This window comes from Rhinoderma darwinii, chromosome 12 (assembly GCF_050947455.1).
Source record: "Rhinoderma darwinii isolate aRhiDar2 chromosome 12, aRhiDar2.hap1, whole genome shotgun sequence".
Classification (NCBI taxonomy): Eukaryota; Metazoa; Chordata; class Amphibia; order Anura; family Rhinodermatidae; genus Rhinoderma; species Rhinoderma darwinii.
In genome coordinates this window covers 64,587,784-64,601,634 of record NC_134698.1, presented here as the reverse complement: position 1 = coordinate 64,601,634, position 13,851 = coordinate 64,587,784, and the positions used below count along the sequence as shown (strand labels likewise).

General features: G+C 42.6%; 1 protein-coding gene across 7 annotated transcripts in view; it reads right to left on the bottom strand.

Annotated features, from left to right (window-relative positions):
• The window catches only part of KIAA0586 (KIAA0586 ortholog), a 117,154-nt gene that overhangs the window by 95,283 nt on the left and 8,020 nt on the right, over window positions 1–13,851 (bottom strand). For all 7 annotated transcript variants that reach the window (XM_075843431.1, XM_075843433.1, XM_075843432.1 and 4 more), the window contains 7 exons: window positions 13,340–13,421; window positions 12,876–12,945; window positions 12,164–12,341; window positions 11,237–11,470; window positions 7,473–7,602; window positions 5,184–5,330; window positions 1,343–1,463 (listed from right to left, as the gene is read on the bottom strand). In XM_075843431.1, the coding sequence (XP_075699546.1) occupies window positions 1,343–1,463; window positions 5,184–5,330; window positions 7,473–7,602; window positions 11,237–11,470; window positions 12,164–12,341; window positions 12,876–12,945; window positions 13,340–13,421 (962 nt within the window). The remainder of the gene's footprint in view (window positions 1–1,342; window positions 1,464–5,183; window positions 5,331–7,472; window positions 7,603–11,236; window positions 11,471–12,163; window positions 12,342–12,875; window positions 12,946–13,339; window positions 13,422–13,851) is intronic.

Here is a 13,851-nt window from a genome sequence, read left to right as displayed (position 1 = left end):
AGTGACAAGCTCGTAAGCCAAGGATGGCATGGTGCACAATGCCGCTGAATGGTAATTTGGTCCTGATATGATTTCATGTATTTATTTCGCTTTGAAGAAATGTGTGTTCACGGAGAATAGTGACAACGTATAATTACATGGGTGTCATTATTTACAAGAAATAATTATTGGACTGGTTAAGACGTGTCAAGTGTATGCTAATCCCCTGCTGAACAATGTTTCAGCCAAGTTCAGACTTCTCAAAGATATTAGTAGGGAACATATACCCATATAAAAGGAGAATTCTACCTTCAATTTTCATATGTTTTAAAGCTGCAAATAAATGTGGCAATTATTGTTAAAGGGGTATACCCCAAGGAGGACATTTATAGCATGTCCACAGGATATGTCATAAATGTCAGATACCTCTGGGACCCGCACCCATCTCTAGAACTGGGTGCCCTAAACCCCGCTCTAGCTTTTTGTGCTCACCCTGCCTCTTGGCCACTTACGGATTACCTGGTCGGGAGTTACGGAAACAGCTTAACTCGATGAGCTAAGCTGTTTCCGTAACTACTATTCAGTTCTATGGGACTTACGGAAAATGCGTAGCTCAGTGAGTTACGCTGTTTCAGTAACTCCCAACCAGGTAATCCGTGAGTGGCTGGGAGTCAGCGTGAGCACAAAAAGCTAGAACAGGGTTTTGGGAGCCCCATTCTAGGGATAGGTGCGGGTACCAGAGGTGGGATCCGCATGTATCTGACATTTATGACATATCCTGTGGATATGTCATAAATGTCCTTCATTGGAAAAACCCTTTAAAGGGGTTATCTGGTGGTGGTACCCACCTCTATTAGTAGAAAACCGCTAAATAAAGCTGGCTATACACATACCAGATATCGCTTGAAAATACACTAAACGATCGTTTGTGATGACCGACAGACTATTGTCTGCCAGAAATCTAATCGGTCAGCTTGGATTTTTATGTCAGCGGTCGGCTTAAAATCCAAGTCTATGGCATGATTGGCAGATTATTTGCCCTTTTGCACAAGCCTAGTCCGTTTCTCCCTTGTCTGCCAGTTTAGTCTGGCATGTTGCTGGTGAGATCAATGGTAGGAACAATCCCATGGACGACAGATCGGGCGCATGCTGGCAGATTAAAATCCAAGGAGTACGGCCAGCTTAAGATTGTCTCCTGCTCTGGCAGACACAGCTTGGCCATGTATCTCAGCAGTCTGAACCTTCCATTACCACCTTATTATAGGAGAATCCTTTTTAACAAATGATAAAGATTTGCGCTTTTCAAGTAGGTTTGTTCTCACCAATAGAAATGTTATTCAATCAGGGTGTCTTGTAGTTTTACCTGTCACTGAAGGGCCGACTGTCAGTTCTTGTCAGGTTTAAGGGAGCGTGGGTTTTAGATGTTGATCTTGATACTGAAGTATTGTCATGTCCTAGGATCTCTTGTAAAAAATGCCCTTTACCTATAAACACAAAAATGCAAGATATTAGGGTAAAAAATTATTACTTAAAGGAGTTGTCCAGTTTGGGGGCTGTTTTCTATACTGATGACCTATCCACAGGTTAGGTCATCCGTATATGATCAGTGGTGGTCCGACCCTGATCATATACTGATGTAGGGTTGTCACAATACCAGAATTTGGACTTCGGTGCCGATACTTTGTGTAGTATTGCCATACTCGATACCAAAACGATACTTTGCCAACAATGAAAAAAAAAAAAAGTTCTCCCATTTTCTGATGTGAGGCACGTGGTGTGATGAATTTGGAACCTCCATGTGCCTCACATTAATAGTAATTAACCCCATCATGTTCCTCACAGTCATGATGGACAACATTGTGTTAATGTGTGAGGTACATTCATTTTCCGCTTGAATGCTGCGGTCAGCTTTGATCGCAGCATTCAGGGGAATAGCGGCGGAGATGAGGGGTTTCTCTGATCTCCACCGTTAGAGTGGGGCTGCGACTGTGTAATACAGCCATTGCCCCGCTCCTGACAATAAGTGCACGCGATCAGCATGAGGTGATGCGGCCGGCGCTGCACTAATGGGCGGCGGCGAGGGCACTGAAGACAGAACGTGAGGGTGTTTTTCAGTGCGCCCGCCACGTTCTGTCTTCAGTGCTGCAAATCATTAGTGCAACACTGGGAGCATTACATCATGACGACAAACTTGTCAGGACTCGGAGCGGGGCAATGGCTGTATCACACAGCCGCAGCACCGCTCTGACTACATTCATGTGTTACTATACTAAGCTATGCGGCCGCACAGCTTGGTATGGAAATACATGAATTAACGGTATTGAACAGTTTTATGCATCGTGCAACCCTATACTGATGACCTATCCTGTGGATAAGTTAAAAAAAAACAGCCCCCAATAATATAATAATAATAAAATAACCCCTCTAATATTTTTTATGCAAAATTGAATCCCAAGACACTACTTTAAAAAGGTGCTGTCTCATGAAGGCAACCCCTTTCTATATGCCCTATTAGAGGATATGGAATCTCCAGTTACATATATTGATGTACTTTGCTGCAAATTTACTTCCCAATATGAAGAGACTTCCTCTAGTCTATGCTACATGCGGCCCATAAAATGCAGAAAAGGAGACCTAGTCTTCTAGGCTCACAAATTCTGTATTGAAGCCTTGCCATATGGCTCCTACTGATTATATCAGCTAAAGCGCTCATTCTAATCAAGGGATCCTTGGCGGCAAAGTAGGCAAATTTATCAACCATGCCATAAGTAACTTCATTTAGTGCAAATGGTGCCAAATGTATCAAACTGGCGCAAGCTACATTCACCCAACCCAAGGCATATATATGCCAGTATAGCATTGCGAGTTGTAATGCCACATCACTTAGGTTAGTTGCATCACAGAACATAATCGAAAATAGCACATATCCTTCATAAACACGGTCACATTATTTATCTAACAAGTGATACCACTTTTCTGGCGCCTTATAATTGATAAATGTATCCCAGTGTGCGCTGCCGTTCTGCATTTTAGAGACAGGGGTGTGCAGCAAGGAAAAAAGTAGGTTTGTGCTAGAATATCTTGAGAAGAAAATAGAGTATATTATAAAAACATGTAGCTTAAAAATCACCGCTTTATGTGAACTTATAAATGGGTGGTGAATGCTAATTCTTCAAATAGTAATCAAGTGTCACTTTAACGCTTGATCTTAAATCGGACGTGAAGATGCAAGTAGCATAATGGGCCTGGCGAGGCAACCATACAACGCCTTCCATACAATTCTATTAAAGGGGTTTTACCACAATTGAATATTACATTTCCTTAGATCTTGCAAAACAAGACAGTTTTTCAATTGGATTGGTTTTCCCATCTTGGATATTTATGGCATATCCCCAGGATATGTCATAAATGTATGATAGATGCGAGTCCCAGAGTTAAGACCCGCACCTATCTCTAGAACAGGGTCCCCTAAACCACTTTCTAGCGTACTCGGCACCGCTGCCTCCCGGCCACTTCCTGGTTAGGTGGTCGGGAGTTACGGAAACAGCCGAGAGCTATGGCAGTTACAGAAACCGTGTAGATCAGTGAGCTCGGCTGTTTCCTCTAACTCCCGACCACCTAACCAGGCAGGGAAGCAGCGGTGCCAAGTAAGCTAGAATGGAGTTTAGGGGGCCCTGTTCTAGGGATACGTGTGGGTCCCAGAGGAGGGACCCGCATCTATTGGACATTTTTTACATATCCTGTGGATATGCCATAAATGTACAAGATAGCAAAACCCCTTTTTAGGTAAAATGCTCCCTGTGTCCAGATATTGCTGTTACATAAATGATATGGCGCCCCCTGGTGTTCTTTAGATTCCCTCACAGAACATCCACCTAATGTGACCAGTGATGGTGGTCACACATTACCAGTGGTTCTGTTCCATGGGGTGGATCCTCGGGCACGGGCTGCAGAGTGATTACTGCTATAGTGCAGGCCAGCCTATAAGTATCGGCGCACTAGAAACGGCTTCTGTTCACCTGCACTGGGCCCGTTGGCCCAAATTTATCAAGCAGTTTACACCAGAATTTGGCGTAAACTGTGACCAAAAAAAAAAAGAAGTTGCAAATTGCAACATTTGACAAATTTGCAGTAAAACTCCTGAATTTTCTCATCACTTGTAAATTGACAAAAAAAGTAGGCATGGTCTCCAAGACGACGCAGTTTTAGGGTATGTGCACACACACTAATTACGTCCGTAATTGACGGACGTATTTCGGCCGCAAGTCCCGGACCGAACACACTGCAGGGAGCCGGGCTCCTAGCATCATACTTATGTACGACGCTAGGAGTCCCTGCCTCGCTGCAGGACAACTGTCCCGTACTGTAATCATGTTTTCAGTACGGGACAGTTGTCCTGCAGCGAGGCAGGGACTCCTAGCGTCGTACATAAGTATGATGCTAGGAGCCCGGCTCCCTGCACTGTGTTCGGTCCGGTACTTGCGGCCGAAATACGTCCGTCAATTACGGACGTAATTAGTGTGTGTGCACATACCCTTAGTCAAATTTATTAAGCATGAAAATGGTGCACATTTTAATGCAAATCTACCCTTGCTTAGATTTTGTTTTCTGCCTCGCACACAGTGCAATATGCACCAAACTCATTAAAGGGCACATATCCTTCAATCAATTTGGTGCAAATCATGGCAACTATCTCCTTCACGAAGACTAGTGTAAGACGTAAATTGGTGGCAATAGTTTCTGAGGGAATCAAACGAACACCAGGTGCGCCATAACAAATATGTAACAGCAATATCTACATATAGGAGCATTTAAAAAAAAAAAATATTCCAATTGAAAAAATTGCTTTGCGCGATCTAACACGGAAACGTTATATGTTATTGTGGGAAAATCCCTTTGATAAAATAGGACCTATGCTCTCTGTTTATTTTATGTTACCTTTGATTCAAGGTGGTTCCTCATGTTAAGGATTCCTTCTATATGGTAGGTTATGCTGAAAAACTTACTAAAAAGTTTGATTAAAAAAAAATATGACCTGTGCACAAAACCCCTGTACATACCAAAAAACTAAAAACAAAAAAAACCTACACACATACATACGGTAGGAAAAAACAACAGCTACTCAACGTAGTTGGAGGTTTTTTTATAATTCTTGTACTTGATTCTTGGAAAAAGACAAAAAACATGCGGCTCTCCGTTCTCACCAGAACTTGATGGTTTGGGGTCCTCCACATTTTCTTTTCCTAGTGAGGATTTTGATAGAACTTGCATATCCATAGATATTGGTACTGGTGCAAATCTGCGAGGAGCTGGAGTCTCGAGTGGGGATTTCCCTGCATTATGCGTCATTTCTGTCACAGCAAAAAAAAAAGATAGAAAAAAAACAAAACAATTTTACTTAAAAAGGTTATTCTCACCTCAGATATTTATGACATTTCCACAGAATCCATAAAACAGAATGGAGAGTCACGCCACCGCATCCAGGTAGAGAATGAATGGAGAGGTGGCCGCCTCACCAGCTTGACCCACGTTCAGGTGATCGGTGCAAGTCCCAGATATTCCATAAATGTCTGAGTTGGGAATACTCCTTTATAGTTAAAAACTTAATTTGAACAATAGGTCATTTTCTATGTCACACATTTATGATTACTACATATTTTTTTTATTTATTTTTTTACCATGTCAACCTAAATGACAAAAAATGACTGAAATATGGCAGTTTTCCTACTGGCCACAGAGTTCTCATGGTAGGCTGATACTGTGTTTTGTAGAGAATCACTTCTCAGCAGTCATTTCATCAGAGCACAATGAGAGCATGCCCACAACAATCTTCCACTCTCTGAGGCACCGGATGTCCATGTGGGGGTCGTAAAGCCAATCGCTGAATTGTTGTAGGACATAGAGTAGAGCAGCAGTTCAGACTAAATGCCTGCCCTTATCATGAACAGAATAAAACAGGAAAATCAGAACGTAAAAATAAAATGATTAAAACAATATTCTGAATAATATTTTTTTTCCCATTAGTAAAAACCTGCTTTGGACAATCCATACTTGTTAGAGGGGTCCCTTGACAATAAGCTGATCACAGTGTCCCTCTGCTAGGACCCCTGGCGATCGGCCGTCATCTGTGGGGAAACCTGGCTTCCTCCAGCACAGGGAAAATCAATAGGGTACTTATACAACATTTGGGGCAATGGTTTAATACCACAAGAGCATCTTTCAGACATCTAGACATAATAGTCCTATTCAAGTGGCTTCTAACCAAAGAGCTCACCCAACAGGAAACATGTTTTTGTTTTTTTTCCTCCATTTAACACCTATCCCTTATGTTGCCCTGCAAAGAAAGATAACCTCATCTACTTCTTTACAAGAAAGGTGTCCATGCATATATTAGTCGATCCCTTTTGGCCAATCAGAAAGCAAGATGCAGCGGTTAATACTGAGCGCATATCCTTCCATATCAGCCCTCAATCGGTGGTTTGCCCCATCCAGTAATACTCTCCCACCTGAACTAATGGCAGGTGTGGCGAGTCTCTCCTGCACGCTGGGCAGTACAGTTGCCATGGCCACTGGATGATGTCCAGAGTATCGTGTACGGGTCCAATTATTTAGGACCTTCAGGTGGGAGAGTAGAACTTTAGGCACGGTTTAAAAAAATAGATGTGCCGTAAGGTAGAGCATGGTGAGTGTCACCGCGCGGGCTCTGTTGGGTGCTTTATGATGTACTGAGCTATTCTTCTCTGGCAGCAATGCTTCTAGGGCAGAACAGCTCCCTATAAACGGCCTCTGAAGGAGAATACCACCATCTTTTAATAATGTGAAAACAACAAGATAAAAACTTCTAAAACCTGACATTGGAGGCATTCAGGGGTACAGTAGGGCCCTATAGACTTCTATGGGTGTCCTCCTATGGCTCCATACAAAACAGTGCCATAATACGGATGTGTGCATGAGGCCTAACAAATATTATAGTCTAACATTAGCCTTTGGTCACAGTTATTTTCACAATGTGATCTCTCTGGTCCTTGCTTCAGGGAACACCTCTATGTTTTCTTTGTGTGACATTATTGATAATGGGTCAATTGTTTTCTCTGAGTATTTCAGGTGTTCCTACTGTATTGATTTAAAAGGTGAAAAATTCAATTAGATCCTAGTGAAAAATCTCAGCTGGTCTCGATCAGTGTTATGTAGCACAATGATTCTTACAATAGCAGAGAATTGAATAGGAACGCAACACTTCTCCGTCTAAATCTATAAAAGGTATCACCATAAAAGCGGAAGCTGAATTACAACCGAACAGGAAAAGTAGGAGACATCAGATGAAGATCATTGTACAGCGGAAAAGTGCCAATCACACAATACTATGGCTGAACTTTGACAGGAGGGATAACCAGGAGGATCTCGACCAAGGAATGCGTATCTTGACCAAAATATATTTTGCAATTTTACAAAACCCACCGATTATAATCATAGTGGAGAACAAACAAACAAACCTTTCTCGCTGTTCTTTGGAGCTGCAGTTGCCTGGGGCAGAGGAACAGTCAATGGCAAATGAGAACAAACTGGTAGTGCACTTTCATGGTGACTTGCACGGACCTTGATTGCAGAGTTCATAAACTGGGACTGAAGAATTATAAAAGATTATTACATACAAAGTCTCATATATTGTGTCCATATGGAGGAGCATATCCGAACACCCCCACCACTCTAAGCACATACGTCCACATGATCAGCAATCTGGGATCAAAAACTAATAAACTATTATAAAGTGTGAGCATGATATGACCCCTAAAGTTTAGGGATAACTATAAGGAAGGGTTTACAAAGGGTCTACACAAAACATTTTAATGTAATAGAGTAAGGACTCCAGCTCTGCACCCCCATCTATTAGCCGAAGGATCGGCTCTCCCTCTGGTGGACAGAGTACATCCATGGACTGTCCGTGGCTAGAATAGCGATCATGCTACAAAAAGTGTGTGGAGTTCCAGCCTTACACAGAAATTATAAAGTCCATGGCCTTAAAGGGTACCAGACATTATTTTTAACCACCCTAAACCATTATAACCGCTATAGAGGGACTAGAGAGACATTTCAGAACATATCCATGTATAACAGCAGTAATAAAGCATACCTAAGCCAAAGAAGTTAACAATTCCTACACCGTATGCAAATTACCCTTTAAGTGTCCGCTGGGTGTTTCTTCAGCAGGCAAGTGTCCTACGATCTCAGTAGCAACTCCTCCAATCTAGGCTTCATTGACATCTCTTTACAGGGAACAGTACATGACGCAGGAGGCATAAGAGCGGCCAATCAAGTCTAGATCGGAGGAGTTGCCAGAGGAGTAATCTGACAAACACTGAATATTTGTACCATTGAATGACAAGGGGATTTGGGGGGGGGTAAAGTTAGCAATTAGTGAAATAGCTTCTGGAAGTCAGCATATGTGCCAACGAAAACAAGCAACGCCAGAGCCACTAGTCTTCTACATAGTGACAAGACCTAACAGCAATACTATGCAGAACACCACTCTAAGGGTCGTAACAAGGAGCTATGTATGGGGAAGAGTGATCGTTACTACCATCGCTCGTCCCCATGCATTACCATCATGTCGGCATCATGTTTACACAGGGAAATGTGCTGCCGACAACGATAATATTTTCTGCTGCATAAACGATATGATGAGCCCAGTGGCGGATTAAGTAGATTATATGCCCTGGGCTGTCCCACAGACTTGGCCCCCCTCTCCCACCACCGCTCTACCGGGTTTATAGTGAACACCGCCTTTCTGTGCGCGAGTTAACAAATGGGTGTTAAAATTCCCCTTGTTAAAGGGCTGTGTCCCTACATACTGGCAGTCTGCAAGCATCGCTGACTATCACATTGTGTAGGGACACATCCTCTTGACAATGGGAATGGTAACACGCATTTGTCTGTTAGTCCTTGCTACACAAAGACTTTAGGTGGAATACAAGGATTTCCTACAACAGAGATGTCAGGAGAGGGGACAGATCCTCTATAGATCCGTGACTCACAAGTGACGTCTTCTCTGATGAGAGTTGTTCTCTTTTCTTCTCCATCGGACACAGAGCGGTATGGTGACTTCTCCTGATGAGACATCTTTGCTCTTCGCTTCTGCAGCCATTTCCAGCCCCAATAGAAACACAAAAATTAAGACACCAAGGTCCAGGCCCATACATTAAAGGCAACCCACCCAGGCACGGTCCGGTTTCTCATACTAATGACCTATCCACATGCCCTGACAACCGCTTTTACTCAGACTAATAAATTCGGACCACAGACCAAATCCTAGAATACATACAGACACCAGACCTTCTAAACTACTGCAGTCCCCAGACCAGACGAACCTAAACAAATAAAGACCCAAGAACAAGCACCCTAAATACAGACCTCAGACCAGACCCCTAAATACAGACCCCAGACCTGACCCCCTAAACTAATAATGACCCCAGACCTGATCCCCTAAACGAATACAGACACCTAAACACAGACCCCTAAAGTAATACAGGCACCAGACCAAGCCCCCTAAATACAGATTCCATAAACTAATAGACACCAGACCCCCTAAATAAAGACCCGAGACCTCAAACTAATACAGACCCCAGACAAGAACCTGTAAATATACAAACCCCAGACCAGACCCCCTAAATATCCAGACCCCTTAAACTAATACAGATCCAAGACCCCCTAAATACAGACCCCTTAAACTAATACAGACCCCAGAGCAGACACCCTAAATACAGACCCCGTAAACAAATCCATCCCCTTATACTTACCTAGAAGCTCACCTCACAGTCTTCCCTCTGGAGTCTGCCTGCTGTTCTAGGACGTGCGGTCATGTGCCAAGCAGGTTTCTTAACAGTAACAAGAACGGTCATGTGACCTTATGTCAGCAGGTCCTTCTGCAGAACATACACAATGCAATTTTGTCATGGTTTTTGTACCACGATTCGCGACAAAACGGCATTGTACTTTGAGCGGACATGGGGCACCCCGGGAGCCTCGTGCGGCCGCCCAAAATGCCCTAATGATGATCCGCCATTGGATCAGCCAATGAACCAGCGTTTTCTCGTTTATCGTCTGATCATTGCCCTGTTTACACAGGGCAATGGTCAGGAACGAGTGTTCATACGAACGCTCGTTTGCCCAATCATTGGCCCGTGTAAACGGTCATTAGGATTTGTCATGAATCAACATTAAATGGGTTGTCCGGTTTCAGTAGATTAATGTGATTTTTTTGTAGAATTAAAAGTTATACAATTTTCTAATATACTTTCTGTATCAAAGGGGTTTTCCCCATGAGACATTTCCACAGGATAGGTCATAAATGTCAGATACATGCAGGTCCCACCTCTGGGACCCGCACCTATCTCCAGAATGGGGACCCCTAAACCCCATTCAGCTGCTCTGTGTTGCGGCTGAAGGAGATTAATTCTGGCCGTGAAAAAAGGTTATATGGTTGTTACGCTGTTTCCGTAAGCCCCATAGGAATGAATGGAAGTTACGGAAACAGCGTAGCTCGCTCTTGAAAACCGTGAAAAATGAATACAATAAGTATATTGGAAAATTGTAGAACTTCATTATACAAAAAAATAACATTAATGTACTGAAACCAGACAACTACTTTAATTTAATCATCCATATATAAAAATGGAAAGTTATAAAAATAGGCACGGTTTATATCCAGAAACAGTTCTAATGTGACGGTCCTGTAGTGGCGGTAGGAGTGACAACTACAGCATCAGGTTTGTAACATACTGGACAGATCCACTGAACATTTCCTAATTACATAAAAAGAGTGACGTCGTGGTGCTGCTTCCTAAGCCAAGTGCTAGATAGCTTTGGTTCTGTTCACATGGCTCAATTTCATCAGGCTTCTGTTGTACCTCAAGTATCTGCTGCGCTACTGGAAACCGAATGGATGTATTTTAAGTCATCAGAAATAAAGGTTACGTATTTAACTACTCTGTGGTGTGTCACAAGTCAATCTCCAGATAGGGCCAAAAATAATTCCCCACAAAAGGAAACTATTTTGAACCCTACAGGACACCAAAATTCCACACATTGGCATATAAATCACTACATTTGTGAAGACTCCGGAGCAATTTTACTCCAAAAAGATGTATTATTAAACATCAAATCTTAGGAAATAGGGAAAGCTTTTCTAGTTTTGTACAGAGCGCTTGTGCACGGTCTCGTTTTTTATGGAAAGCCTGTGACGTTCAGACCGGATATATACCTGCATCTCCAGTTGCTGTTGCTGGAGCTTTTCCAGATGCTGGAGCCTTTGCTCTGTCAGTAGGCTCAGCTGCCTCTCCAGCTCGCTGACTCTGCCCTGATACAATCTTTCCAGTGGCTGACTTTGGATCTTGCTGTGCTGTTCTGTGAGTAGTTGCAGCTGCCGATCTGACTCCTGGAGTTTGTTAAGCAGCTGAGACACAGAGTTCACTTGGGCCTCCAGATTACTCTGAACCTAGGGGAACAAGGATGACAAATGACCTCAACACATCAGCATACGGGTGAAAAAAGTCCCAACACGTGATAAGGCAGCAGCAATTTCTACATCACATATGTTCTGTTTTGTTCCGTCACTGCTATAGGCGACGCCGACCGGAGTATAACAGTTGTTGCTAAGAATTCCCTAAATGGCTTCTATTCAAAATAGATCAGCTAATCCTCTAATCTGTCTATTACTACATACAGTAAATTTCTTACATTTAACACTTAGGGTACTTTTACACTGGCCAATAAAAACAAGCGCAGATCAACAAGACCGCTCATTGGTCGGCGCTCGTTTGCTCCTTTCACAAGGAGAAATGATCAGTAATGTATAGGGATGAGCGATCATTACTACGTTCGCTCGTCCCCATACATTCCCATCATGTTGGCAGCACAACTCCCCGATTACACAGGAAGATGTGTTGCGGACAACAATCATATTTCATGCGGCATAAACGATACGATCAACAAACCAACAAGCGTGTGCTGGTTCATCAGCTGATCGTTGCCCTGATTACACAGGACAATGATCGAGAACAAGCGTTCATATGAACGCTCACTTGCACGATCATTGGTCCATAATGTCTAGGCAAACTTCTCTATTCTGATACAAATTCAGCCAACAGTAGATATATGCCTAGAGACACCTCAATGAAATATCACTCACCTTTAGTACAGGAGCAGTAGCAGCGATGGCAGCAGCAGTGGCAGCAGCAATAGTGGCGGTCTGGATCTCATTGGTCTCCCGAGCCTTCTCAGCGTTGCTCCCAGTCTTTTTACCTTTACCAGCAACGTCACCAAGCAACTGAACCGGGACTTGTTTGGTCACTGGGCCACTCTGTGCTCTGCAAAAATAAAAACGACTGCTTTACACCCCAATATAAAAAGTGTTGTTTTCTTTAGGACTTTAAGGAAATTTTAACTGCATCAAAAAAAATAAAAAAAAAACGCTTCTAAAGACGCTAGTACTATTAGAACGTAACATACCTTTTTCAAGGTGTTTTTATTTTTATTTTATGCATGCTTTTTGAACTCTCAAGAGAAGCCTTTTTTGGATAAAAGCTAAAAAATAAATAAATTATAAAAATTTGCCAAACCCAGAGCAGGGTCTGGAAAAAAACACCACAAACCAAAACGCAGTTGTTTGTAGTGCAGCTTATATTTTACTATAGACTTTCTGCACTTACAAAAAAAGAAGTGAGAAATCCAGCCTAATGGTCCTTATATTGTTTTATTGACACAACAATCACCAAAATAACTGAAGGAATAATCTAGGAATTGGATAAAGTTATTTAAGAGGTGCTGTACTATCAGGACAACGCATTTCTTTATACCCCATTGGGTATATGGACATCACAGAGTGGGGTCCCAGGTTCTACCTTTTATTTAACGCTGCCAACAGAGTCTCTTTCTGGCCAGTAGTAAACTGTGAAATCTGTACGTCCTTATCTGCAATGCAAAGACATAAACGATCTTAATCATATTTGTAGGATATATAATTCTGTTCCATCATTCTAAAAACAAAGCCTATCCTGGTCAATAATGATTTTATATATAGCCCGGCACACAGGATGTCGATATATAGGATGGCTTTCAGATCATAAATATGACCTTACTAAGAGGATGATGTAAATGCTATGCCTCAACCCAGCAAACAATGAACTTACAAAAAACAAGCAAAAAGAAAAACCTACCGATCGTTTTCCGATAAAATTGCCCCTTACATGGGAAATTAGATTGCAAGCTCCAATGGGGGCAGTGAGTGGTGTGAATTGCGACAATCTCTGTGCAGTGCTGTGGAAAGCAACATGAAATAAATGCCTGCATCCCTTGTCTGACTTACTTTTCTGTATGGTGCCCTCTAGTGGTTTCTTCATGACTTTTTTCTCTTCTGTGGTGTCCTGAAAATGTTTTGTCACAAGAACCTTTTAAAACGAGAAAAAAAACCAACAAGCATTACAATTAGTGTAAAATAAAACAATATGGCCTAAAAATAAAATCTTTTTAAAAGATAGACAATTTTCGATTTAAAGTGGTTGTCCGGAAATGGGGAGGTTTTTCATACTGATGACATATCCACAGGATGTGATCGGTATGTGATCGGTGGGGATCCGACACTCAGGACCCCGCACTGGTCAGCTGCTCCGGCTGCCTCCGGGCACCAGTTGTTGCAGCGGCCAGTGTCAGACGCAGATGGCTCCGTACCCTGCATAGCGGCCGTACTGCAGTCTTGTTCCTATTCACTTAAATAGAAGCAGAGCTGCAGTATTGCAGCACGGCCGCTATAGTGTGATCAGAGCCATCTTCTTCTGACACTGGCAACTACATAACATCTGGTGCCCAGAGGCAGCCGGA